This window comes from Poecile atricapillus, chromosome 2 (genome assembly GCF_030490865.1).
Source record: "Poecile atricapillus isolate bPoeAtr1 chromosome 2, bPoeAtr1.hap1, whole genome shotgun sequence".
NCBI lineage: Eukaryota > Metazoa > Chordata > Aves > Passeriformes > Paridae > Poecile > Poecile atricapillus.
In genome coordinates this window covers 80,412,523-80,439,263 of record NC_081250.1, presented here as the reverse complement: position 1 = coordinate 80,439,263, position 26,741 = coordinate 80,412,523, and the positions used below count along the sequence as shown (strand labels likewise).

General features: G+C 38.5%; 1 protein-coding gene across 4 annotated transcripts in view; it reads right to left on the bottom strand.

Annotated features, from left to right (window-relative positions):
* The window catches only part of CTNND2 (catenin delta 2), a 691,061-nt gene that overhangs the window by 33,365 nt on the left and 630,955 nt on the right, over nucleotides 1–26,741 (bottom strand). For all 4 annotated transcript variants that reach the window (XM_058831646.1, XM_058831649.1, XM_058831647.1 and 1 more), the window contains one exon: nucleotides 1,475–1,685. In XM_058831646.1, coding sequence (XP_058687629.1) covers nucleotides 1,475–1,685 — 211 coding nt within the window. The remainder of the gene's footprint in view (nucleotides 1–1,474; nucleotides 1,686–26,741) is intronic.

The window sequence follows — 26,741 nt, the reverse complement described above, 5'->3', positions numbered from 1 at the left end:
CTTGAGAGGAGGGATACATATCATGACTTGGAAGGGCATTTTGGAATTACTCTGCTCTACATTAATTAGAAATAGATGTCTTTCACAGTTATGTGGGATATTCAGACAGGGAATAATACCCTTGGATCCTCCTAAAACTGCCCCTGATACTTCAAAAATTCCAGACTCAACAGCTACTAATATTCTTTACCAGATAATGAACAGGTAGATGAATGCATTATTCTGAGGAATTACACATTCAGCTTAAGAGAAATGGATAGGAACCTGCTTGCAGTGTCAGTACATTTGATTTTAAAAATACAAATAAAAAATTTAGGTAGATTTAATAATAACAAAATACAAATATAAATAAATTGGCAGTGTATGGGGAGGTCCCACAACCAGAATCACATACTTGGTAACACTACTTTTTACCCTTTCCAATTTGAATGCAAAAATGTTTCAATAATGAATCTGGTATGAAAGGAAAGGGGTGACAATAGAGAAAAAGAAATGTGATTATATTATATTGGCAATGCTCTGATCACACAGGCTAGCATAAGTTCTCATACCAAATGTAGAGTGCATAAATCTTTCCTTCAGGTTGTGGCCTGGCTTTGTGGGGCTCTTTAAGAGATCTGATGCTGCAGTAGGCTGTGTGGTGACAGCTCCGAGTAGGTGGACTGATGGGTTTTGTACACTAGAGTGAAGGCTATTTGTTTTCAAACTGCCATAGTCCCATTGCACTACACTTCATCAGGTTGACAAATATGAGAACCAGGCTATCTGTTTTAGGCAAAAGAAGGATAAAGCGTGAACTCCTCATGAAGAGTGTGTACATAGTCAAACAGACAAGATGAAACCATAGCTGTTCTGAAAATGTCACAGTTATGTGCAAGATATTTTTTGCCTCACAAAGCAGCCTAACGGCTCTCTCAGAAGCAATGAGTCAGAAAAACCACGGATCTATCACCAAGCTGGTGGCAGGGAAAAGGGTGCTGTTAAGAGGGACAGTGATTTTACATTCTTCACTCCTAGATCAAGAGGAGCTGTACCAGAACTGTGGTGAGGTCCTTCCTTTCAAAGGACCCTCCACCAGCATGTCAAACCTTGTGCAGGGTGCAATGATCCCTAACTAGGGATATGCAATTGCAGAAGGTCCTGATAAATGTTAGGGATACTCTGATCCCTAACATTTATCAGGATCTTCTGCAATTGCTTAGACGTAGGGGTTACTGTAGATAATTACTCTACCTTAAAATGCACATGGAATGCACTCCCTGAACTACTGATGGCACATCAAAAATAAACCAAAGTAGAGGGAGGCTTTTGGTATTGGCATTGTCTGTTTCTTGTCACCCTTCACACCGGGCACGTGATTTCTGAGCAAACTAAAGGATTCAACTCGCGATTGCACAGAGAAGGCAAACACATTCAAGACTAGTAATAACTACTGGAGAGGTTAAAAAGGTGCAAGGTGATTTGCAAAACATACTTGTCTCCTTTACTCTTAGATATGCCAACCAGTTTTTCAATGCCGCCTGCGTCTCGTAAGGCCTTGGCATTCTCCATATTTTTAGTGATGACTTCATGCAGAGTGCAGCAAATGGCAGTAACGGTGTCATCAGACATGGCCTTGCTTGCTGAGCTGTTGCTGTTGTTAGCGCCTGGCAGTCGGTGGACCAGATCCCTCATGGCATACTTGCCTTTGTTGAAAGAAAATGAAGGGAGAATTCAGAAGATACAGCAATAAAGGATGATGGAGAAGTACAGGGAAAACACGCAAGACTAATAGCACCATTTGCATCATTGCATGTAATCTAATTGGATACTGACAATATTTTGGAGCACGACGTATTTATATTATTGCATAGTCAAGCATTTCGCACATTATGGACTCTGTTAATACTTCCACACTGCATCAGTCAGAGACTTCCAATATGGCTACATCACACCCATAAGAGAATGGAACTGTGATGGTAAAGTCCAAGTATATGCATAAAGATAACCTGAATACCATGATTCACAGAACTTGGCAAGTCCTCATCTCCCACCAAACAACTTGCAGCTTTACCATAAATTTAATGTGCATCAGCTGTTAAAATCACAACAGTGAATCCAAACCCCATGATGTTGGTATTTGTGAACAAGTCTTCTCTGAAGACTTATTCACTGTACAAGGTTAATTCTATTCTACATGCAGCAATTTAACTGGGTTTTTTAGTGTTTCTTAGACTGTATTGTGATGCCATCTTTTTCACGCATCCTTAGTTGTATCCATGATACTGACAAGAAAAGGAGCCTTTCTGACATCCATTCCAGTCTGGCATTTTGCAAGGATTTACTGAATACAACACTAACTTCCAGAACTTAAAGTCTCCTAAAATGAAAGGAATTTTTAAAATGGCCACATCAAACATTTAAAGAAAAAGAAATTCTGTCAGTTATATTTGGGCTTGATGATCTTTTTCAACCTAAATGATTCTAAGTTTATTATAATATTTTTCATACTTAAATAAAGATTTCTTTTTCAAGATTGCACCTAAAAATCATGTAGTACTTGTGAAAATAATAAAAAGCAGCTTCTGAGAGTATATATCTATATATCTATATATCTATATTGATAGATATAGATAGATAGATAGATAGATAGATAGATAGATAGATAGATAGATAGATGGATAGATAGATAGGACAGGATTAGCACCAGCACAGATACACAAGAAACCTCACATCAGTTCTAGAGGATTGCTATTATGGTGAATGGCTGCTCAATCCTTCAATGCGATGAAGAGAAGATCAGAGAAGGCGAAGGCCTGATGAAGTTATTACTGAGGTGAAACAACTGAATCACCTTCAGTGCAGCTGTGCTAGGAATTTACATACAGCAATCACCATGAGTGTATCATGCAGGATGAGAAGGACAGGAAAATTGTGAAATATTAACATAATTAATAATCTAATCTATATCACACTTTTGGAATGACCAGGTATGATTATTGCATACAATATGGTAATTTAATCAGATTTTTTGGATAACTTGAAAATGTTCTGATAAATTAGTGTTTATGCATACTTATTAAAAATCTTATTTCTGAATTCATAAATTCAGTTGATTGTATCCATATTTGAAAGTAGAGACAAGAGGAAAATCACATCTATTATTTTTATTTCTCACAATTTTGCCCAATGTGGTAGAACTACAGTCAGTCATTTGAACAGAATATTCATAATACAGATAAAAACTTAAATCTCTGCACTGACCTGTTAAAGATTATCAAATAGATTTTGTGGTAATGTAAGGTGTTAGAAAATACTCATTCTATATTATGTAAAAACATTCCTGATTATAAGAAGCATTAGACTGCCTACAAAATGTGTATAGTAGGATTTGAATCTTAACAGTGTGCTGCAATACAAATCCTGTCCTCAAACATTTTTATTTTTTTTAACTTAATATTTAATTTACTTGCACTGTTCCAATTTTAAGCAATATTATTAATATCAGATGTAGAACAGTTGTTAGCACCTCTTTCAGAAATTATTTGTTTGAGCAAACTGAAAATCTTCTTTCCCTCTACATATTTATGAAACATTGTTGCAGAAAAGTATGAAATGCTATTTTCACCTGCATCTGTATGTTCTGTGCAATGTGAACACATTAATAGTTGCATATCACTTATAGTGATTACTTCAGTTTGCAACACATATCAAATTAAGCTGGTGTTTCAAAAAATAAACTATGATTTGATGTAGCTTTTACTCTTCTAGCACAGTGTCTGCCACTGGTCGGGAATAAGTACAAGTAAATAAATCAGCTCAGCGAGACCTTCTGCTTTACTCTGTGCACACATCCAGAACAGACCAATATTCCTTTTTCATTCTGGACCTCACTTAAGCTGCAACAGAGCATCTCAGCACCTCGGTCCCCTGGTGGAATCAGTTCATGATGATAATTTCATTAGCAGCCAAATACTGCATCCCAGAGCACTGGGTGTAAAGAAATCTGGATGGCTGCCCCAAGCAGACTTATTTCCTGGAACTGGTCTAGTATTCCAGGCAGTAGTATTCATACCAGTACACATGTCTAGACATACAAGATGCTTCTTACAATAAATAAAGGCTTTGGAGCTATCAGGGAAAGTTCAGTTGGAAAACTAAAACTGACGTAATCAAGGAGGGTATAAGCATTTCTGGACCTCCCAATGCTCAGCAGTTCTAACATTTCTGCTGTGCATACCCTTTAGTTAGGCATGAAGATCAAGTCAGTATTAGATACTTCAAAACAATAAAACAGGCTTTTTATTATATAAAGTGTAAAAGTGGGATAGGACAGCATTCCTTATTCTGAGCAGTTTTAAGTCCAGCCCAGTATTACCATTCAATTCTTCATCAGATGCATATTTAAAGTAAAATATATTCTGAGTGGGTTTGGTAGGGTTTTTCAATTGCCTTCCCCTTCTTTCTCCCCCAAGAATTGCATCAAATTTAGCCTGTGGGTAGAAAGTGCAAGAAGACTCACATTTCGTAGACCTAGAATCTGGTCACTGTATTTCATCTGTGGCAGCTGTGAAAGCTGGTGTCTAGTCTGGAGACCCCCCTACCAGAACCTGTAATGTCAATGCCAGGCCTCCCTGCCAGGAGCTGCCTGTTGGGGACACAGGTTTCCCTCTCCCTGCCCTATCCCCAGGTGGCAGCAAAGGACAGATCTGCCACTTCCAACAAAGCTGCCCATGTAGATAAAGCTACTGACTGCAATCTGACAGGTGTCATGGTCAAGGATATCAGAATGTCCTTCCAGAGGTTCACCAAACACAAGTGGCACACCAGCTGGAAGAAGAAGGGAGTGGCTGGGCTAGAGTTGATCCAAACCACTGTTTATGCGGGTCTTAAAACCTATTAACAAGTGTAACTGTTAGCACATTTTCTATAGTTTGAGTACTTCAAACACTGTGTTAGCTATGTGAAAATATATTAAAAAAGCAGGAAATTTGCTTTAATATAGAATTAAGTCATGGAAATTGAAAGTCAAGGACTATTCCGCATACTGCAAGAAGTTTTTCTAAAACTATACATACAGTTAGTTAATAAATCACTGTAGTACAGTGATTCACAGAAAAAAACATCATCAGTTATTGGTTACCTTCTCTTACTGCTTTACTACAGACATAAAGAAGAGTCATGTTTTTTACATGAGCTACAAGAGAAAGCTTGCTCCACAGTGGTGTGAATGTCAAGTCCTACCATGGGTACTGTTGCATCAGCACAACACAACTTTGATCCTTGACACCTGCACTGGTGTATGTTACATTCCGCAGAGCATTTGCACTTAGAATTATGTCTTTCCACGTTAAGAGCCTCTTCTGAAAGCAGACTGAAATGTGTAATGGAAACCATTGTTGGAATGTCAGCAAAATGTTATCTGACACTACTTTTTACCTAGCACTACTAGAAGGAGAGCTGGGAAATTCAGCTTACAACACAAGAAGCCTCCCTGAATGGAAGAAGTGAGAACTGATGAGGATGCTGTGAAGAGAGGTGGACGTGTGTGATGATTATATTAAAAACAAATAGCCTTGTTAATTTTCATTAGGGTCCATGCAGAGATACTTTAATCTAAAAACAAAATTACTTTTTATTTTTATTTGTTGTATTTGAACAACACATTGTAAAACTGATTTGAAGCTTTTAAAGAGGATTTACATAATATGATTAAACATAGCCAACAGCTTGACAAGGAAAAAAGAAAACATATTTATTTTTTCAGTTTCACTCTTAAAGGAAGGAAGAAAGATATAAAATAGACATAACAGGAAAGTGGTTATCTTGTGGGTGTTTGGAAGATATATTATTTTTCTGATACTATACATTTAAGTTATTTTTCTAAGACTTCCATCATTTTCATATTAAGAAGGTGATTCATCTAACGACATGCACTAAGTCTTTGACTGTAAGGTGACTGCATCTGCTTATGATTCCAACAATGAAGATTTAATGTCTTTTCCTTTGCATGATAAAAGTCTCAGCACATTAATACCTGCCTCCATTACTTAAATCGGGAAACTTTTCATATCAGAGGATCAAATACCTGTTCTAAGAGAGATTCTGCTTTCAGAGCCAAACAGCAGAGCAAACTGCTCTTCTGGTAGAGTAAACCAGAGCAAAATCATCAGAGATAAGATTCTACTTCTGGAAATATTTCCTTACTATTGCCTTGAGACAAATTTGCTGCTGTTGCAACATCGTTGAATCCACTTCCATTTTCACTCATCTCTGAAAAATGCCTTTGACACACTGGCAAATTTATTAAGTAGATGTGACATAGCTCCTAGTTTGAGACTACAAGATTAGGAAAATTGACCTATTAAAGAAACAAGAAACCCCAAACAGATATTAATTCAAACTAAGACCCCTGTCCTAGAGATAGATCTTCTATAAAAGTAATTGTTCACTATTCCCCTGCCTCCAAAGATATACATTAATTCACATCATGTAGCTAGTTAATATAAAAATGGCAAAATGCCACCATACTTCATTGTAAAGGCACAGATATCCTATTCCATAACTACTGGTGCCTGTTTATCTGAATATATGTGAATTTTCTTCTCTTTGTGCTAACACGTGTGCTCCACGTGCGGTTTTGGGCACGTTCACCACCCCTGTGTTTTTAATACTATTCAGCTTCAGTATTTCACAGACTTATGGAAAGAACATGACTGGGAGAGCTTTTATTATTACTTTCAAACATTACTTAATAAATGTGCCAAAACTGTCTACTTAATTTGTATGGAACTGATTTTGGTCATAAGTCAGTGTATTCAACTGGTAGTCTAATAAATTAGAGTGCATTCATCACATGATAGCATGTGATGATATGACAGAAACACAGTTACTATATCTGATGGCTCATTCCTGTAGTATGCTTTCACTGTCAGATACCACTGTTCTAAGCTGTAATATATTACCACTAGTGACACTTGTGTAGCACCTGGAACTGCCCTCAGCTGAGGGCATCTGTCGCTGTTCCAGAGGAGCCCTGTGCCTACTCTGAACACTGGAAATTTTCTAGTACATACTGAGGTGCAAGAACCCACAAAAAAAAGAATGATTATGCTTATCACAATACGTAGCAGACTCTGGACTTGGACTGCCTAGACAATACAACTTAAAGCGTAGGCATCAGAGCAGCAGTCAACCTCATGTCATTTCAGAGGGTAAAGGTGTGTTAATTTGCCTAAGGAGATTTTCTTTCATCAGTGAAAGACTCAAGGGGGAAACCTACCCTGAATTTTAAAGGCAAAATAGGCTAAGAGATAAGAAATGCTGTCATACTGGATCTTAGAGCCAAATGTGTGTGCTTTTTTGTGGGGCAGAGTAGGAAGCAAGCTCAAGAAGATGAAGCAGGGTAATGCTAGAGCTGCTGGGCCAGGAGTAAAGGCAGCAGATGGAAGGAGACAAAAACCTGTATATTTGAAAGCAAAAAAGGCTGCAGTACTAAGGTTGAGAGACACTTGACCCACTGAGTAAATGATTACTTCTCAGACTTTGGGGAGCAGCAGGAAAGGTGAGTGAAGAGTAAGAAAAAAATCTACCTTATGAGGCAATGCTGGTTCATAAAATAGGACCCCTTTTAAAAGAAGGTTTATAAAAGAAGGCAGGGCAGCACAACCTGAAATAAGGGTCATCAGCCAGTACAAAGTTTAATGCCCTCTTGCTCACCACTAAATGACATGACTGCCTCCAGAGAGGCTTTCCACTGCAACCATTGATCCAGTGACTTTGCTCTCCACCCAATCCTGTAAGATACAGTCTGTAGGAGTGCTGACTGTAGGGTACATTGCATGCAAAGGACTACAAGTCCCACAGTTTGCATACAGCAAACTCTTCCCTCTCTCTGGGGCCCCTCATTTGACATGACTTCAGCTGTGGACAGAGCAGGTTTACCATACTCCAAGGCAGTGCCAAACCCTCATGGCCTGGCCTGTGCTGGCTCATGGTCTGTGATACTGCTCATCAAAATACAGCTCTTTCTTGTTCCTAAAACCATTGTGCATGAATTGTTACTGGAAGAAGAAAGTGGGAAAACCCTGAAAAGCATGCCCCAAATAGCATGAGCCCCACCACTTCTAGCAAGTGTCAGAGAACAGATGATTCTGGATCACTTTGGCATGGAAGTGTAAAAAAATTATCAAACCATTTTCAGGTAAATAGGAGGAAATTTATGTGTCCAAACACATGGGGACAATGTGGTTTCAAATTTCCTTGGATACTTGAGATTCTTGCACAGTTAGTAGACCTATGGAAGACACACAGGCTTCTGGAAAAGCAGATGTAAACAAAATTGGATACCCTTTGGTCCTTTCTGTTTAATGCTTATCTCTAGGCACGTAGATATCATTCTCAATGTTTGGCCAAAAATGTTGGTTAGGTACTCAGGTCCTTCTTATGTTAGTGACATACGTAAACATTTGTAATCTCTGGCACTTCAAAATAAATATGCATTGCACTACATAATGGTAACTGACTATAGTACTGCAATTATCCCTATCAAAAAAACCTATCACCTCAACTCAATCATTTATAAAGAAAAGAGTGATGAGTTAACTTAAACTGGTTTTAGCAAGCAGCTCAAACCTCATGGGCTGGAAGTCACTGTTTTAGCTGCTTCCCATTAAGCATAACTTGCCAATTAAGTTGGGATAATGAGTACTTTGAGCTAGAGAACAACACCAGATATAATTTTCTTGCAGATTTTTTTTTTAATTTAAATTGTAAGACTCTGTAGAGATAAATTTTCACAATAAAGAAAGAATAAATCCATTACATGCATAAGCGCTCTTGTGCCCCCAAGGATCCAGGTACACTTTGCCCATGGCTGCTGAGACTGAACAAAGAATCAGGTCTCAGATTCCCTCTTCAGATAAATGATACACACTTTCAGTTTTCTACCATCTCTGATGACAGGCAGCAAGATTTCAAGATGTAAGAGTGGTATTTGGTATGGACCAAGTCAAAGGGGAACAGTATTTTCCCTGATGCATTTATATGTGATGTGTCAGTAATTTGTTTTCTTTTTAAAAAATATTTTTTATCAAGAATAAATTCAGCCATCAGCAGTGTCATATAAAGCCCTACAAAGAGCAGGAATAGTTATCTTTTATGGTTTTAAGGAACAAACCCTCAAACTACTACAGAATGATGAAAGCATGTAGAACACCAATAACCGTGTGGCAATGTCAGTTGAGATTTGCTTGTAAAAGAATCAAATACCTAAAATGGTAACCAATATAGAAGCTTTTGTCTTTTGAAAAATATTAAAGATGTTTGTTCTATATTTTGCAAAAGAAAGGTATGAGGAGAACAAGGAATGACAAAGGGCACATCCATAACATGGATGAAAGAGCAGCATGTATAGAAACTGTTAGCATTGGACAAAGACAGAAGAGAAGCATTTTGGTATTGAACCTGAATGTGCCATGGGAAATCACAACTGGGTGCAATGTGATCACTGTTTTTCAGCGATGTGCTTTCTCAGATCCTTCATAGATTTTCTTTCCTGTAACAGCATTTTAACCCAGTTACCCTCCTCTTTTAGCCTCTCTCCTTCCAGAAACATAACTTCTCCATTTCAAATGTTTCCTGTCTCCCTCTGGCTGATTACTTTTCTCATGTTCAACTCATCTTCTCAGGGCTACACCCTCTCCCCTCTACTACATGGCTAATTATTTTTCTTCCTTGAGCTGCATCCCCTCAAACCTTTGGGTCTTAACTGTGAAGTTTTCATCGTCTTTTGCCACGTCTTGTAAATCTCTGCATCTGCCTTATTTGCTAAGCTTTTCCAATCTCTCCTTATTTTGGTTTAAATACCTACCCTTTGATGGTCAGCTAGATCCTGCTTTTGTCACACCCCTGTATTCCTGACCCTACCTGCCACAGACTCACTCTTTTTAATGTTCTGAATGAAAGGACATTTTAGCTAGTTTGCAAGCAGAGATATTAGACTCAAAAGTACCAGTGTTTAAAAGCTATTGCTCTTGTACTACTCTTGTTGCCTCTCCTGTATATCTCAAATACACGGGCAGCTAATTAATCTTCTGTTACATCTAATACTGATTTTACTCATCTCTCAATGGAACTCCTTCACATTCTGCTTGTCTCTCACACAGTGAGACTACAGATATTCAGACTTCATACACGCAGTTATTGTAAAAACTACAGATTGAAGAACTTCCAGGGCTCTGGCTGACCATAACCTATTAATTCATGTTCTAACATGTGCTTTAAAGGCTAGATGCATGTCTGCACTTCGCATGCAGAAGCACTTCAGCTGGCTCTGTTAGAGGTAATGCCAAAAGTAGAGCACTGTATTGAGACCTGCTGAACATCTCTTCCTCTTCCATCTTTGCTGCTGTCCTTTTGGCAATTTTCATGGGATGCATGCTGCATGCTATGTGGATTTCTGGAGAAACCAAATGTCCTTCAGCGGCGTATATGTTTGCAGCAAAACAGTCAGAAGACTAATACTGAAATGGATTTATGAGTACCATGGCCAAATGGATTTTCTGTTTTGTAACACCTCTCACCCAGCACAGTGGATGGCTTCTGTTTTGAATGTTCATCCATATATTAGTTAAGCAATCCTCCCTCTCTCATGCTGAAGAAGTGAAGCAACCATCAAATGCAGGCAGCCCAACTCAGGAGTGTGCTCTCTGACTTGCAACCTGGTTTATGAAGATGAATTTGGGAAGAGGTGCAAGCATTAATTTGTTGACTGTCTCACCCATGCTGGGACTATAAAAATGAGTCAGTTCCAGTTCAGCTTGACCTGCCTAATTATCTGCTGACCTGTTATGCCAAACAACTGCTGGGTCCACAGAAGGAGAAAAATCTCTACTAATAAGATTGTATTTGTTACCCTCAGCAGCGAAGAAAGCAGCATTTTTTAAGGCAAACAATCAGAGGTATTCCTACTCTTCTGCTGTTTCTGCTCTCTTGGCCAGAAAAAAGGATTTGGGTGGTGGCTTTGGCTGTCTCCCTTGCAGTGTTAGCTCTGGAGGGTTGTCTGAGAACAAAAATAACAACCTCAGACTCCACTGCTGTTGGATCCAAGGAATTTATTCTTGCATGTTTGGGTTTTATATCCAGAATGGATGGAGTCCATGTATGCAATAACTCATTTCTTTCTTTCCAATTAATTTTGATTGCATTTCCTGCCAGGTATACAAACTAGAAAATGCATGGAAAGGAGCTGTTAGCCTATCTATTGATTCAGGTAGTGCAAATATATCCAATCAAACCAGCTCCTTTACACACTAACAGATTTATTTCTTGTTTAGACTGCACTGTCATCTTTCCTTTCATCTTTCCACTACCCCATGGTAAAAAAAGATTCTGCAAGGGAAGTGATTCCTTAGTTTAATTGCTGCAGGCTAAGTTTTCTGTTTACTGGAGCTGGTTTTAGTCCCTTGCTATGCTCTTCCCTGCTCCCTGCAGAGAACAGAGCTTTTGGAAGGCTGAATTTTTAAGAAAATATAGTTGTTTAATTAACGCTACGATTAATCAGTGATGCTAAAATGCTTTGAAGAGGAAAAGTGCTAAGTGAGTGTTGAGTGGAATTTTAGTTTTATCTGCACTATTTTGTGAGATAGGATAATATTTGTTAATAGTTTGATTCAAGGGACTTCAAATTAGGGCACAATGAAGAAATAAAATATAATCTATTTTTGGAAAAGTGAATTTAGGCTTCCAGATCTATAGCCTGATCCAACACCCATTGAAATTAATGAGCCTCTCTACCGTGTCATACATTAAAAGGTATGAAAGCAGATGCATAAAAAGGTAGCTTTTCTTTTCCACTTCAGTTTTTATTTTGTGTCCAAAACAGAAAAAAATTCTGACAGGGGTAGTCAGAGGAAATTGCAACTAGACATTATCCTGTTTTAAATGTCCATGAAGGAATTGCAAATTATTTGCTACTCTTTTCTGCTTCTTGTGTCATAATATTGCCTGAAACTCAAGAAGAAATTTGTCCTCATAGTACGGCCTGAAAGACTGTTTTTGCACACTTTTATATACAACACCATGCTGAAAACATGAAATTCTTTTATTTCATATTAAGAGAAATAAAAGGGATCCTCATGATCTACTCTGTTATTAAAGGTTAAAGAAAAAGCATAGATGTAAATGTATTAGCTTGAAAAATAAAAATCTTGGTTAAGTGGTAGTGTCTTTTGAAAACAACTGTTCCAACAGACATCAAAACCACTTCAAGTCATACTGCAGTGTTCATCTGTTCTGTAATTACTTTTGTGTTCAAATATTTCTTAAGTCATCACCATGAAAACTCTACATGGAATAGTTATGGTAATTAATATGTGAATGATGGCATAACAATATTGAGGATATGTATCAGCATTTCACATTGCTTTATTGTGCACCATAAAATAAAATAATTTATATTTCAGTTACAAAATGCTGGTTAGTTTCTCAGGCTCAGTAAAATCATACACTAACTTTACAGATTTCAGTGGTTGGGAGAAGGATGTAAGGGAAAAGAACAAGTAAAAGAACAGCATCAGAAATCTTTACAATTTTTACATTCTCATAGGAAGGCCAAAATGCATCTAATAACCTTTTAACAAATGAGTAGTATATTTTTATTTTGACTACAACACTACTAGTTCTTGCATTTCTCATAAAGAGTTTCTCAGCTCTTCTAAGGCATACAGCTCATTACTAATGTTCAAAGAAATTATGTCAAATGAATCCTAGTCCCAACTGCTCCATCAGAGTACAGATCTACTGGAGCACAGTTCTGTTTGTGCTTCCTCAAGAGGTGGAAGTCAAACAGTTCATAATATGACTTGGTTTTGGGTTGTGCTACTGCTGATCCTTTCAAAGTAACAGTTCTAGGTGCCACCTAGTAGCTGATCAAGTCATTTCTCTAGTGGTCCTCAAAGAAACCTTGCCTCCAGACATTCATCTGAGGTTGCTCAGTGTCATTAAACTGTTGCTTTTTTAACCTGAGCCACAGCTGCTCACCTACAACTCCGTAACACATGGCAGGAGGATTCTCAGGACTGTGCACCTACTCAGTTTCCTTTTCTTACCTCCATGGAGATGCAATTGCCCACATGGCAAGAGTCAGAGAGTCTGTATGTTGAACTTGTTATGCTGTGCTTCATCTCCTTCTTGGAAAAAAGCTAGACAGGGGAGACCTGCTTAAAGCAAAGCCCATAACCTCTTAGATCCTTCAAGTTCACTAACTTCTGCAACATTGGCTGACCTCAGTTACTTCCTAAGAGAGGAAGAGAATTAGGCAAATATTGCAAAAGTCTTCTTCCCCCTCCAAATTTATGGAAAAGACATATCTGGCAGAGAGCAGCTGGCTCCCAGGCTCAGAGTGCCTCATTTTAAATGATCAGAGTGCTCTGAAAGACTAGGGAGGAGTCAGTGAAAATTTTGTATGTACTCAGCAGCCTTGCTACTTCCCTGAGACATGGCAGAATATAAACTACACTCTGCATTGCAGGGGAGGGATGGGAGATCCAGCTTGGAGTACTGGAAAAGATTTGACATAGCAGGAACAGAAAATCAAGGCTGAAAAATAAATGCTCTCAGCTAAACTAAACAGGTAACAGGTCAGATACAATGCTCACCGCCTAATCATAGGAGATTCAGAGGACGATATTACCAAAAGTAAAATATTTCTTGATAGACTGCTCCTCTGAAAACTAAAAATCTGCTGAATGTCATGTTCCCTTTGTGAGAGCAACCTTTGTTGTCAGTGACACCTTGAAAAATTTTATACACAAAAATATGACATTGCATATTCTTATGCAAATAAAAGCATTTGCCTCTAATTAAAATTAGCACTAATGATTTGCTGAAATAATCCTGAGTTATGAAATCCAAATAATGTATAAAACACATCACTTTAAGAGCACCATGAGTAGCACACAATCTAAGAGATCCTTTAACTTTTCTCCTGAGAGGAGTAAGTAATGAGACAATTTATTTTTCTCGTATTGCACATTAGATCCACCAAACAGCAGGTGAACTCCGAACACCACCATGGCACATTTTTTTGCTACACAGAGCGTATGCTGCAAAACCTGTAAATTTGGACTAGGAGCATTTTTATCTTTCTTAAGGTTCCAGAGAACTTCTCAGAAGAAAAGGTTACAGCCTATGCCTTGAATAAAATGCAAGAACAGCCATCAAACAGCAGGGTCACTCCCTGACTAATTAAATTACTAAGCTCCCTATGCCAGAAAGATTAGCCCATTTCTACTTGTATTCCCCAAAGGGGTAAGTGTATAAAACTGAAATGCAAGCACGAATGAATGAGGTTCCTAGCATAATTATGTTTGATTGTGGATCTTGATACTTCTAGCAAAATTAAATAAAAATTTATGCAAATAATTTCTTATAAATCATAGAACAGTCAAGGTTCTCAGGATTTTCTAGAGATAACCTAGTTTAACACCTGTGCTCAATGTAGGTTCAGATCAGTGTTCTCTTACATGGAATTTCCTCTATTTCAGTTTGTGCTCATGAACTCTTGTCCTGAAGAAGAGTCTGGCTCTGTCCTCTTTACACCTGTCCATCAGGCATTTAAACAATGCATAAGATCTCACTGAGCCTCCTCTTCTCTAGGCTAAACAGTCCCTGCTCTCTGAGCCTCTCCTCACAGGAGAGATGCTCCAGGCCTGTAATTATTCTTAGGGCCCTTTACTGAACTTTCTCCAGTATGTCTGTGTTTCTCCTGTACTAGTGAGCCCCAGAACGGCTTGATGCTCCATGCATGGCCTCACCAGTGGTGAGTAGAGGGGAATGGTCACTTTCACTGACCTGCTGCTAACACTCCTGACAGCCCAGGAGGCTGTTAGCCCACTTCGCTGCTGGGGCATGCTGCTGACTCCAGGACTTTTTTAGATTTGTCTTGACATTGAAAGTGATGGCAATGTAGCGGGTACAGCAAATGCAACACCACACTGTTTAAGCCTTTATTCAACTCCGGCCACTAACACAAAGCCCATGTAACCTGACCCCTAAACCTTACCCCAGCACTCTTCACTAAACCCTAACACCAAGCTCTATTGCAAAGGCCAAAAACCAAACCTGAAACTCTTATCTTATCCCTACCCCACATCCTTGTTCTGATGGCAGCCCTAATCTGCTGTCTCTAACCCCTAATCCTAAATCCTCACTGTGACTCACCTCCAACCTACACCCCCAACTGCTTACCAGAAACTCTCCATGGAACTCCAAACCCTGATCCAAAGCCCATCTGTAACTCTAAAGGCTAATTCCTCTCCCCAAAAGGCAACCTAGCCCTAGTCCTACAAAGATTCCCAAATCCCAAGTCCTCCTTCCTGATTCTGCACTTTCTAGCCCCTCTTCTGACCCCAGCTCTCAGGTGCCTGTGCCTGGAAGGTGGGAGATGGGCAGAGGTCCAGGAGAACAGAATGATCCAGAGCTGCATCGCTGGGGGTCCTCATGCCTCAGCATTTGAATAGCCAGGACCTGGAGGCTGGCATGTGAAGCTCACACAATGGGTGTGAGAGAGCTGGGCCAGCAAGGAATGCTTGATTTTGTGGGCTTTGGGTGTTAGACCCTGCTTGTTAAGGCTTTACACTAACCCTTAGCTGTAAGTAAGAATATGCCTTAAGTAAGTAAGTAAGTAAGAAACTATTGGGTAAGATAGTGAAGGGTTTTGAATTGTAATAGTGGGATTTTATAGAGTAGACTAAGGATTTAGAAGCTATAATAGAGATGTATGTGTGTTCGTGACCTAACAATCTGTTGACTGAAAGACAGATGCAGTGTGACAGAAATCAACAAAGGTTGTCACACTATATTAGGAATGGCAATAAGCACGACACTGACTCCCTTAGCTTCATTGTCCAAGAGACCAAAGTTTATTATTCTTAATCTTCTTTTAATCACATGTTTGAGAAGGTCCGAGAGGTAAAACTCTCATTGGTCATTAAAGTGACACATCACCATCATTGGTTAAGTGGAACACCACCCCTCGACTAAACAACACCTGCAGATTGTTGTCCTTCACCAAGGACTGTTTGGATTCTTTCTCATGCTTTCTCAGGCCAGAGTGAGAAGCCTGTGTGACTTAGTTTCATACAGGCTCTGTTCCCTGCTTGCTTTTGCATTTAGTATCCACAAAAGGTGATAGGTTATTATGTATAAACAAACTCCATGTCAACTGTCTATTGGACAAAAATGCTATATATTGCTGTGTGAAGAAGAAATTTGTGACTATCTTTGAGCTATGGCTGACTTGTTGCTCCTTCAAACCTCATGCTTTCAGACTGAGATCTTATCTGATATATTTGAGCAATAAATCAGATTAATAGCACTGGTGGTCCCATCCCTCATTATTCATCTCAACAACTGACATCTCTGACCACTAAGACCATAAGCTTGAGTCCTAGCTCCTACCTCTCCCCCACCTCCTACCTCAATCCCAAGCTCTAATCCTTGACCCCAACAGCACAAACACAACTTCTGAACCTATAACAAAATCCAAGACCAAGTAAGCTGGTAAAAGTAGAAAATAAGCTGACACAGATGTTTTTAATTGTCAAAAAAGAAACCAGTTTTTTGGCATGATCTTGCTTTCATAGAGCTGAGCAGGAGCAATGAGGTAAGGCTTCATTTATCACTGTGTCAAGCAAACATTAGTCTTCACTAGGTGAGAAAATTAAAGATTTTACTTCTCTTAGCCCTGCTTCTCCTGCAGCTCAAGCTGTTTCCCAGCTTGATTTAGTGGAAACACCCAATTATAATTCCTGCACATGAATCAAATGAGATTCAATGCACTAACAAGTGGCAATGGTCTTCCCTTTAACAATTATGCTGAATACTCAATTTAAATGGCACCATTAAACTAAATGGATCTTAAATATCATAGTGCTACTCTCAAAAAAATCCACTCAGATAAATGAAACTTCTGTGAAAAAACACAAGGGAATGAGAATATTAGTAATGGCATGTCAGCTTTTGAGTGAGATACAGTTAACAGCAATATTGTGCAGCCACGCGTTCGTTTAAACATGAGCTCCTTATCTAATACAAACAGCAATAAAATGCACACTTTCAGTCATGTTGTATCAAATTTATAGCAGACAAATTATACTGAAAAGATTCTTTAAAGATCATTTCTATAAAACACTCTCTTACCAATTATGAGATATTCTATTGGGTAGCACTTAGCTTCCAGATTTATTGACACACATATTCTTACCTTTGAAAATGTCTGAAATAAATCCTTAGTACATACTTATTCCAAACATTTAAAGTAAATATACTGAAGAATATCTTGGAACTTGGCACTTTTGAGCTATGAAATCCTCTTCTGAAAGCAAATAAAGTAGATAAATCTGTATTTTATGTTCAAGTTCTCTTTGTCCTGGAATTATTTCTCCTTTTAGAGACTGAGTCTGATAATGCTGTCCTTGTAATTCATCAAACTATTTGACTTTATGTAGATACACATGAAAAAATGATTTTATTAATATCAAGTAAGTTTAAAAATTACACATAGAACCAGAATAACAGAGGTTGGAAAAGACATTGGGAGTTTGTCTAACCTAACCTCCCTGCCCAAAACAAATGCAAAACCAATGCAATGCAAAACCATGAGACAACTTCAGATCAATAGAAAACTGTTTTAAAAATACATGCATTATATAGTTGACATAATACATATACGGCATATATAGTTCCTGTGCTGCTCTCCTGTCAGAAAGATTATTATTCATAATGGAAGAAACACTTAAATATGATGAATGTGTGTCTTCATGTGTACACATCTGTTTAGTCTCTTCTCCCAGTACAAAATTTGCAATTTTAGCTACATAAAGACCACGATGGACTGCATTCTTTTTGATATTAATATATTCTGGGATATGAAGGCAGCAAGAGAATGCAAGAGGAAAGATTAACTAATACAGAGGAGAAAATAGATATTTATTGACAGAACAAGAATGGAAACTAAGATGGAACTGGTGCAAATAGGATGAAAAAATGTTCAGATGGTGCTACTCAGAACAGGTATTAATGGTTCATTATTGAAATATAAGCATTTATCAAAATAATTCTGTAGAAAATATATTAATTAATTTCTGTAGACAATCTTCTATTCTTGGTCTATATTCATCCTGTGTCACAGTCAGTTGTATGGATGGTAAAAGAGACAAGGACAAAGGCTAAAAAATGCTTGAGGATTGGTTTAGATTTCAGTTATCTTGATTTTGGAAGATGGAATTCATTGAAGTCAAATGGATAATAATATTACACAGAAGCAGGAGATTATTATCTGCAGAAATACAGAATGAAGAACAACTTACTGAGTAGCAATTCTGGAGGAAAGTATCAGGAAGCCAGGGAAGATCATAAGATAGGTATGTGTTACAAGATAGGTTGCTGTGACAAAGATAGCTATTCAGGAGTATATCAACAAATATTCCTGGCAGAACAAAAAGATGTTATGTTCCTCTGTGCAGAGCTTATGGAGAAATACCACAACTAGTCTGAATGGCAAACTTCAGGAAAGATAGGGACCAACAAGAACGAGTCTAAATGAAAACAAAAAGAGTAGCTAGGAACACAGACCAAACTGACTGCCATCTCAGCTTTAATTGTATATTCAGCTACTCCAACTATACCACTACAACCTGCATACAAGGAACAACACTGTGTTCTTTATTGTAATGTACTGCAGTGGTACCATTCTTACTCAGTGTCTTCATGCACAACATACATGGCAGAGGAGACTGCTACTGGAGACTGCAGTTCACCAAGAAATGAAAAGCAGAGTACCTGGACATATGGCCCCATTGCATATTTAGGATGAGTTCCTCATATGATCTACTTAAAGAGCTGGAACAAAGAAAATTGCAAGTCAAGTGTCCAAAACCGGAGGAATTGGTTCATATGGTAAATTTTATTATTTCTGAATTTATGCTTGTAAGCTGCTCTTACTGGCCTTGAAATAAAGTAGCTCATGTTATATGTGAGGTCCACCTCGGTTTACCATTTTTTATTCACTGAGCTAACTTCGTATTTATAAATGGTTAATTAGGACTGAGAAACAGTTTCCTTCAATAGATAGGAGATCTATTGAGATAGTCTGGATTATTAGGAAGGGACTTGTTCTGACAGGTTTTGGAGTACAGGCACAGCTCCACTCATTTCAGGAATGTTAATCCATGAGGCCCTGACGTTACCGAGGGGCTAAGAAGCATTTTACTTTTCTCTTTTACCAAAAGTAGAAGTGTTGTCTCTGCAGACTTTGAAACACGTTTCTTGCTCTAGTGCATCTAGAATATACCCTGTGGTATAAAAATACTAACTCCAGCTCCTACGAAGCCGAATACAACACCATAGCTGTTAAATATACCTCTTGCTGTGGCTGAAGCAGTGTGTCTGTGGTCTTCCTTCTCATTCTTGAAGGGCTTATAGGAATGGCTTTAGGAATAGCATTAGTATTATTGGGTTGATACTTAGGATTGCTAAACCTGTTCACTGAAGGTATTGCATCCATTCTACTGTCAAACTTGGGAAGCTGCAAAAAGCTGTGGGCTTTTGAAACTGGTTGGTGAGAACTGAGAGATTTTGATGGTGACTGTGATTTATGTTGAACTTCATTTGTCAAGAGATTGTGCTTGGGTTTAGGACTTCCAAACTTGTGCTCCAAGGCCATTGCAGCACTAAGGTAAGGTTTTATTGTAAAGCAGTTGTAAGGAGTGAGTGTTTTCTGAATCTGTTAGCTCCTTTAACTGGGCATTCGTCAGGGAAGCTTTTCTGAGGATAAAAAGTGAACTGCACCATGTCATCTCTAGAGGATCTGAAAATTGCTGGCTTATTCTGAGGTGGAGGAGGGTCAGGCACAGAGTGAACTTCACAAAGTGGAGGCTTGTGACATGCTGGAAGAGATAGGACAGGACTATCAACTGAGGTTGTGTATGCTCTATTTTGAAGCAGTAGAAGGTGGAGTTGTAATTTGATGGATTGGCTCATAGTGCTTTTACCAATAGGCCTATCAACTGATTCGGCATCAGTTGGTTTCCCTATAGAATGTGGTGAATTTCAGCTGACTCTGCAAATGAATTGGTTTAGTGGCTTCAGAATGATGGCTGGCAGGAACCTGCACACAGAGCTTATTTTCAAAACTCTCAGTCAAAATATGATAGCTGCTTTTGATAATACTCTGCATCTTCTTCAGGATCATAACAACTTGAGACCTTTGCTTGAAGTCTCTGTGGTTCAGGGCCCTGTAAATATATGTCTCAGATAAAGTACTCTTTTAGCTTGTGAATGAGTGCAATACTTGTTGGATAGTAATATAATCTTGAAAAACAAATTATATATAGCTTAAATACAGCTTAACTTCCCGCTATTTGAAAGAAAGGGAAAAAGAGATCCAAGGAAAAAACCAAGATGAAAAAGGAGAGATTCACAATATGAGTCCTCAGATCCAGGTCTCTAAATATTTTCCTTACATTTCTTAATTGCACGATTTCTTGAGTATATTTGACCACCATCTTTTTCTTGCTCGTTGTTGCCTGCTCCCTTTCTTTCAGAATCATGTAAAGCAGAAAGCTGAGACATCTTATCTTCTTCCATTCCTTTTCATAATCCAGGGGATATTCTTTTTGTTCACAACCTTCAGGTGATTTGGCTCCCAGGTCAGCTACTGCCATGGCCAGATGGACAAGTGCCTACTCTGACTCACTCCTCCTGCAAGAGTTATGCACACACTGATGGGCCGATACTCCAAAGCACTGCTCTTTTCAGGAAGATTAGTGCATGAACAGCTCACCTTGGACACATTCTTCTGAGTTCCTGTTGCAATTTAATCTAGGCTGTGCCCCAGGACTGGTTAAAAAGTCCATGCCATTCTAACTTTCCAAATAATACCACTGCTTCTGAAAGTACTTCCCTTGATTTTGTAATAATAATGTACTTTTTTTCAGAATTCCTTTTAGTGGGTGATGCCTAGACATTTTCTGCACACTAACTGTCTCTCACAATGACAAAGCCACATGTGATTATTCATTCACATTTACAGAAACCAAGGCAAGATAGGCCAATGTCCAACTCAAGAAGCCACCTGAGACTAGTGTTTTTCTTCTTAGGAACGAGTGAAGCAAATTAATTCCTCTAGCTTCAATATACGGTTTTTTAGTATTTGCTTTGTAAATAATTCCATTTTCTTACTTTGGTGGCAATTCTACAACTAATCTCTAGCCACAGGGCTCCAAAGTGCCACTTGTTATTAATATTGCCGGACTAATAGTTACTGATTTCTTAAGTTTTAAGTAGATTTTAGAATAAAATGGGGAAGGAAAGAGACAACATCTAATTTTGATGAGAATGAGAGAAGGGTTACAATGAGGCTAATCTCTGACTCTTAATCAATTTCTGTATTGTCTGAAGATTGAACTAGAGGTGCAGTTCTTTTCTCTCTCTTTTAATAATTTTGCCTCAGCTTATCAGAAGAGTCCTAGTAAATGAAAGATGCTTGAACAGGGCTACAACTGAATGAAATGAATTGCAGTCTCACTAGGAAGGAGCTGAGCTTTTCAGTATAAGGCATATACAAATTCAATCCCAAGGCAGAAGAATGGATTTAACTACAGTGGATAATGCACAAAAATCTACCCTTAGAACCCCCAGTCTCAAAGGCTTTGCTTATGATGGACTTGGTATTTCAGATTGTTGGTGGCTCATAAGAGAGGAGAGATGGCCTTTTCTTTGGCGCTTGATTTAGACATTGTGGTACAGAATTGTACATCAGAGGATAACACCTTTAGCTGCTGAAGATTTAATACCAATATAGAGAAATTATACACACCAGCTTGCCAGCCTGATACCATTATATTCTAAAGGACCCTGTTTTTGTCTATCCAAGGAACACAGCTTATCTGTTTTGCTATTCTAATTTCCCAGTAAGACATGAAGGAATTCGCAAAACTGGTTGTTTTATTTTGTTTTGGGAGAGGGAAGGAGGAAGGGAAGGAAGAAGGGAGAGTTTTGAGTAAAGCAACAGTTTATAGTGGTGCAGTAATACTAAGATAGGATTTGTGTTGACTGGATTCTAACAAAATAAAACAACCTTCAGGCTGTGGACAGACTTCCAGAATGCAAATGTGAAAATTTATCATTTTGAGCCTCATAAGCACTACTGGGACAAGTCAGAATTATTCACTTCTCAGGTTAGCTGCTCACCTGACTCATATGAGTTTGCTGTGTTTAACAAACTTTATCTGTAAAAGGAAAATAATCTTTTTGCTCCCCCAGCTCATTCTGACAGATTAGTCAGGGAATGCTGATTCAATGTAGATGTGAGGTGCTAATGAGGGGCTGAACAGAACCTAGAAGCAGGAGGATATTGTGTCACTGATTGCCTCACAGTAAATTACCAGATGTTAGGTTAGAGAACTGTAGTTTCCTATATATGCTAACTCAATCAGCTGAGACCCTATAATTTTCAGAGTGAAAATAGAAATTCCACTATTAAAAAATGAACTGTATTATATAATATATCTAACATGAATTTATTTCTATTAAATATACTTAATGGGGTAACTACAACATTTTCAAAGGATAGAAGTGAATTAATTTACATTCAACTCTGTTTTTCATAGTAAACTATTAGTTCTTTAAAACAGTCCATTTAATGCCTATGTCATGACTGAAAACAGAAATTCAGTTCTTAATTTAGCATTAGGCACGTAAGAATTTTACCCAGATGTTATTAACATAGTAAGAACCACTTGTACTTTCACTTACTTTCCTATTTAATTTAAAGTAAATCTTACCATTGTTTGGCATTGTATAGTGTCTGTATTGTATAGTGATTAGTACCTAATCACTAGTGCAGCCTACTCTGTCTTAATAATGCTACTTTGTTACTCTGAGTTGCATCCTGCTTCTCAGGAACTTGATGGAAAAATTCCTTCTAGCTCCCATGAGATGATTAAGCTGACAGCAACAATATTTTCTTCTAGATGTTGCAATTGTACCATAAAACAATGTGTGCTTTACATGAAGTGAGTAATTTTCTATCTATTTCTAGATATATTCTATATATTTTTTCTATTAATTTCTATGTATTTTCTATGTACATGTACTCCTTAGCAAGCTTCTCTTCCTCTTTGGTGTGGGTAAAAGGCTGGAATAAAACCTACCTCAATACATGTACACACACAGACACTACCACACACATACATAGTGCTTTAGTGTGTATATATTGATAAAGATTAGGTTAAAGGCACTCTACATCAATTCAATATGCAGATACTTTAGCAGATGATATTCAGAGGTGAATATAAAGTAAGTTATTTTAAAGGACAGAATAAAATGCATTTGTACGACTGTTCTGATTGCATTTCTTACAACCATTTTTTTTCCCATGTGTCTGAAATAATTTAAAATTCATGTTCTTGCTATACAGTTGAATTATGTATCAGATCAGAATCTGTTAGTCTACATGTGATTAGTTTAATAATAGGCATCACTGTTGAACACTAGAGAAATTACATTTATTTCCATTGATTTGGAAGTAATCAATTCCAAAGAAAAAGTTAAATGTTAGGAAAAGGTTCTTCACTCAGTGGGTGGTTTGGCACTGGAACAGGCTCCCCAGAGAAGTGGTCACAGGACCAAGCCTGACAGAGTTCAAGAAGTGTTTGGACAATGCTCTCCAGTACATGGTGTGACATGTGGGGATCATCCTATCCAGGGCCAGGAGTTGGACTCGATGATCCTTGCAGGTATCTTCTAACTCAGGATATTCTACGACATTCCAAAGTATTTCCCTTTTAAAACCTGCAAATACAGTGCCTTACTAAAAATGCAACAAATTGAGCTACTATTACAATTCCCTCTGTGTTTAAGTGAATTTAGCTACTATTATCCTATTATGACCCTGATTCCACAATAAGATGGTTATTTCCTGGAGCTTATACACTGTCACACTGAAACTGTGGTTTAAAATTTGGTGAACTTTGTCCTGAAGTAACTTAAGTATCTTCAATGATGTCACATGTAAAGACATTTAAATTGTGTTTATTCACTTCTAGTTTAGAAATTACAGAGTTTACTCTATGCTGCTTGAAATAACAAATGTGCCAGTTTATCCTTAAACCATATAGTGTCCTTACTGAGATTTTGACCAGATAAGTAGATGATATGGTGGGCAGAAAACTCTCCGGACAATAGGGCTTCATTGCCAGTATGAAATCCAATTAGCAGTTGGTTACTTAGAGATGCCCCACAGGTGGTGATACTGAGGCCAAGTCTGTTTCTTATCTTCATTAACAGCCTCAAGGACTGGACAGAAAGAAAGACTGTGGATAAGGTGATGTTGGGAGGAGTAATCAGTACTGGAGGACAGGACTGCTGTTCAGATGGACATCTGAACAACAAACTCAAAATTCAACAAAGGCAAATGCACTCAAGATTAAATAAGCCCCTGTACCAGCACACAGATGAGTGTCAACTGGTTAGAAAGCAAGTTTTTAAAAAAACCTCTGAAACCTAGAAGTGCTTTTAGGCAAGCTGAGCACGAGTCTAGAATGTGCCCTTGCAGCACAGAAGGCAAATGACATCCTGGCCTTTATTACATGGAGTCTAGCCAACTCAACAAAGATATCATTCTTCCTCTCACTCGAACAATTCTGCATCTACACTATACCTAGAATGTCACATGCAGTTTTTTTCTGCCCAGTCCAAAAAGGCATTGCAAAATACTGGAACAAGTTCAGTGGAGCACCCCAAAGACAGCTGGGGGACTGGAACATGTGACAGACAAGAACTGCATCATCTGGGCCTTAAAGGAAGGGTATGGAGAGATCTTGCTGTTGTTTACAACTACTTAATGGAATGGTGTGGAGAAGATGGGATCAGGACCATCTTAAGAGTTCCACAGTCTAAGAAAAAGAAGTAAAAGACATGCTGGAACACAGGAAATTCCAACTGACAAAAGGAAGGCTAATTTTGCTATGGTGGTGATCAAACAACAGAACAGAACAGGTTGCCCAAGGAGGCTGAGGAATCAGCCTAAAGCCCTAAGCAACTTTCTGTTATTGGACCAGCTTGACCATTGGAGGCCCCTTCCAAGCAAAATAGATCCAGCGATACCAAATTTTGTCTTTATTGCACTTGCAGACCAAAGCCTTCCCTACAACCTGAAAAAGTTACTTTATTTCTTCAGTGTATTTTCTAAAGTTCCCCAGTTAAATTAATTTTCTAGGCTTAAATGGACTAGAAGGAAGTAAATTGGCACAATATCATCTAGTGACCAAAGGAATTTCATAGTTGTCATGGGGTGGCTTTACCTTTAAGATAGCTTTGGGAGCTAAGGAAGTTGAAGCTGCTGGTGGCTGATGGGAGTCTTTCCTCCTGACCAATTATCAGTCATTTCTAAGAACTGACAGCAATTTTGACCATTAAAAAGTTAAGTCAACCTGTGAACACCTCCTTAAGATGTAAAGTCAGAGCACTCTTGTCCTCTTGGTTTCTTGGCTGTGAAAAGTAACAGAGCTCCGGCTGGCCTCCCGTTCCCTGCCCAGGCCATGTGGCCCGGGCAGGGGCTGGGCTGGGCCTGCTGTGGCTCCCAGCTGGGAGATGGGGCCTGCGAGGCTTGCCCCGAGCTCTGGCTGGGCCAGGCCGGTCCTTGGCTCGGCTGCAGTTTTTGCTGTGGCTGAATTCACCAGAGACTGCTGAGTAAAGAAAGGAAAAAAAAGGCTCTTGACCTGTGGCAGGCTGAGACAGTGACCACACTCTCCAGAGCAGCCATGAAGAATCTTCCATCACAGACAGCTCCAGCCGCTGCTCCGGCAGAGATCATAGAACCATTTACAAAAGCCTGGGCAAGATTTTAACCTTTTCATTACCTAGATGAGACTTGCAGATTAATCCTTTTATCCAGAAAGAGAAAAAGAGAGTAATCAACATGTAAAGAGACTTTATAAACTATCAGAGAGAGTAAAGAAAAGAAGCTCCAGAAAAGGTAGAGAATAAGGAGATGCTTTATAAACTGAAATATTTTTCTGCTACAGCTATGGAGATGGACAATAGGGTCTTGAAAAAAACTCCTTTAATTCATGACAGAGTATATTGGGAGGAATGGAGTGTTCAAAGTGTGGATTTTGAGCAAAAGGGAGAGTAATTGTGATACAGTGAGGTGCTGGAACAGGGTGAAGCGAAGATTTGAGGCCTTGAGGGCAATGAGAAAACTGTTTCCAGTGGAGCTCACAGAGACAGATGAAGAGGACTTTTGCCTTTGAATAACTCATCCTTAAAATGACATCCCTAGACTCATGGCCCATACACACGTCAGAGAGATGTGAAATGGGAGGAGTGAACTCTGATGATAAGATTTCCAGGCAGCTGGCATTGGGGAAATAGAAAACTATAACAGAAATAGTTTTCTTGTGAAAAACTCCATAGATTAGCAGAAAGAGACTTCTGTTTCTCTACAAAGACTGATGAAAAGACTGTAGCAGGAATTGGGACTGTTTTAACCACCAAAGTTCTGAAGCTTTTTGTCTCTATGTTGTCACGTGTACAAAGGAATGGTCAGGTAGTGGGGGATAAAAGAGTATTCTGGAAGTTTATTCTGGTGTTTTTATTCTTGTAGTTTTGTTAATAAACTTTCTTTATTCCTTTTAAGGTTTAAGCCTGTTTTGCTCTTGTTCTAATCCATATCTCACAGCAAGAATTAAGTAATT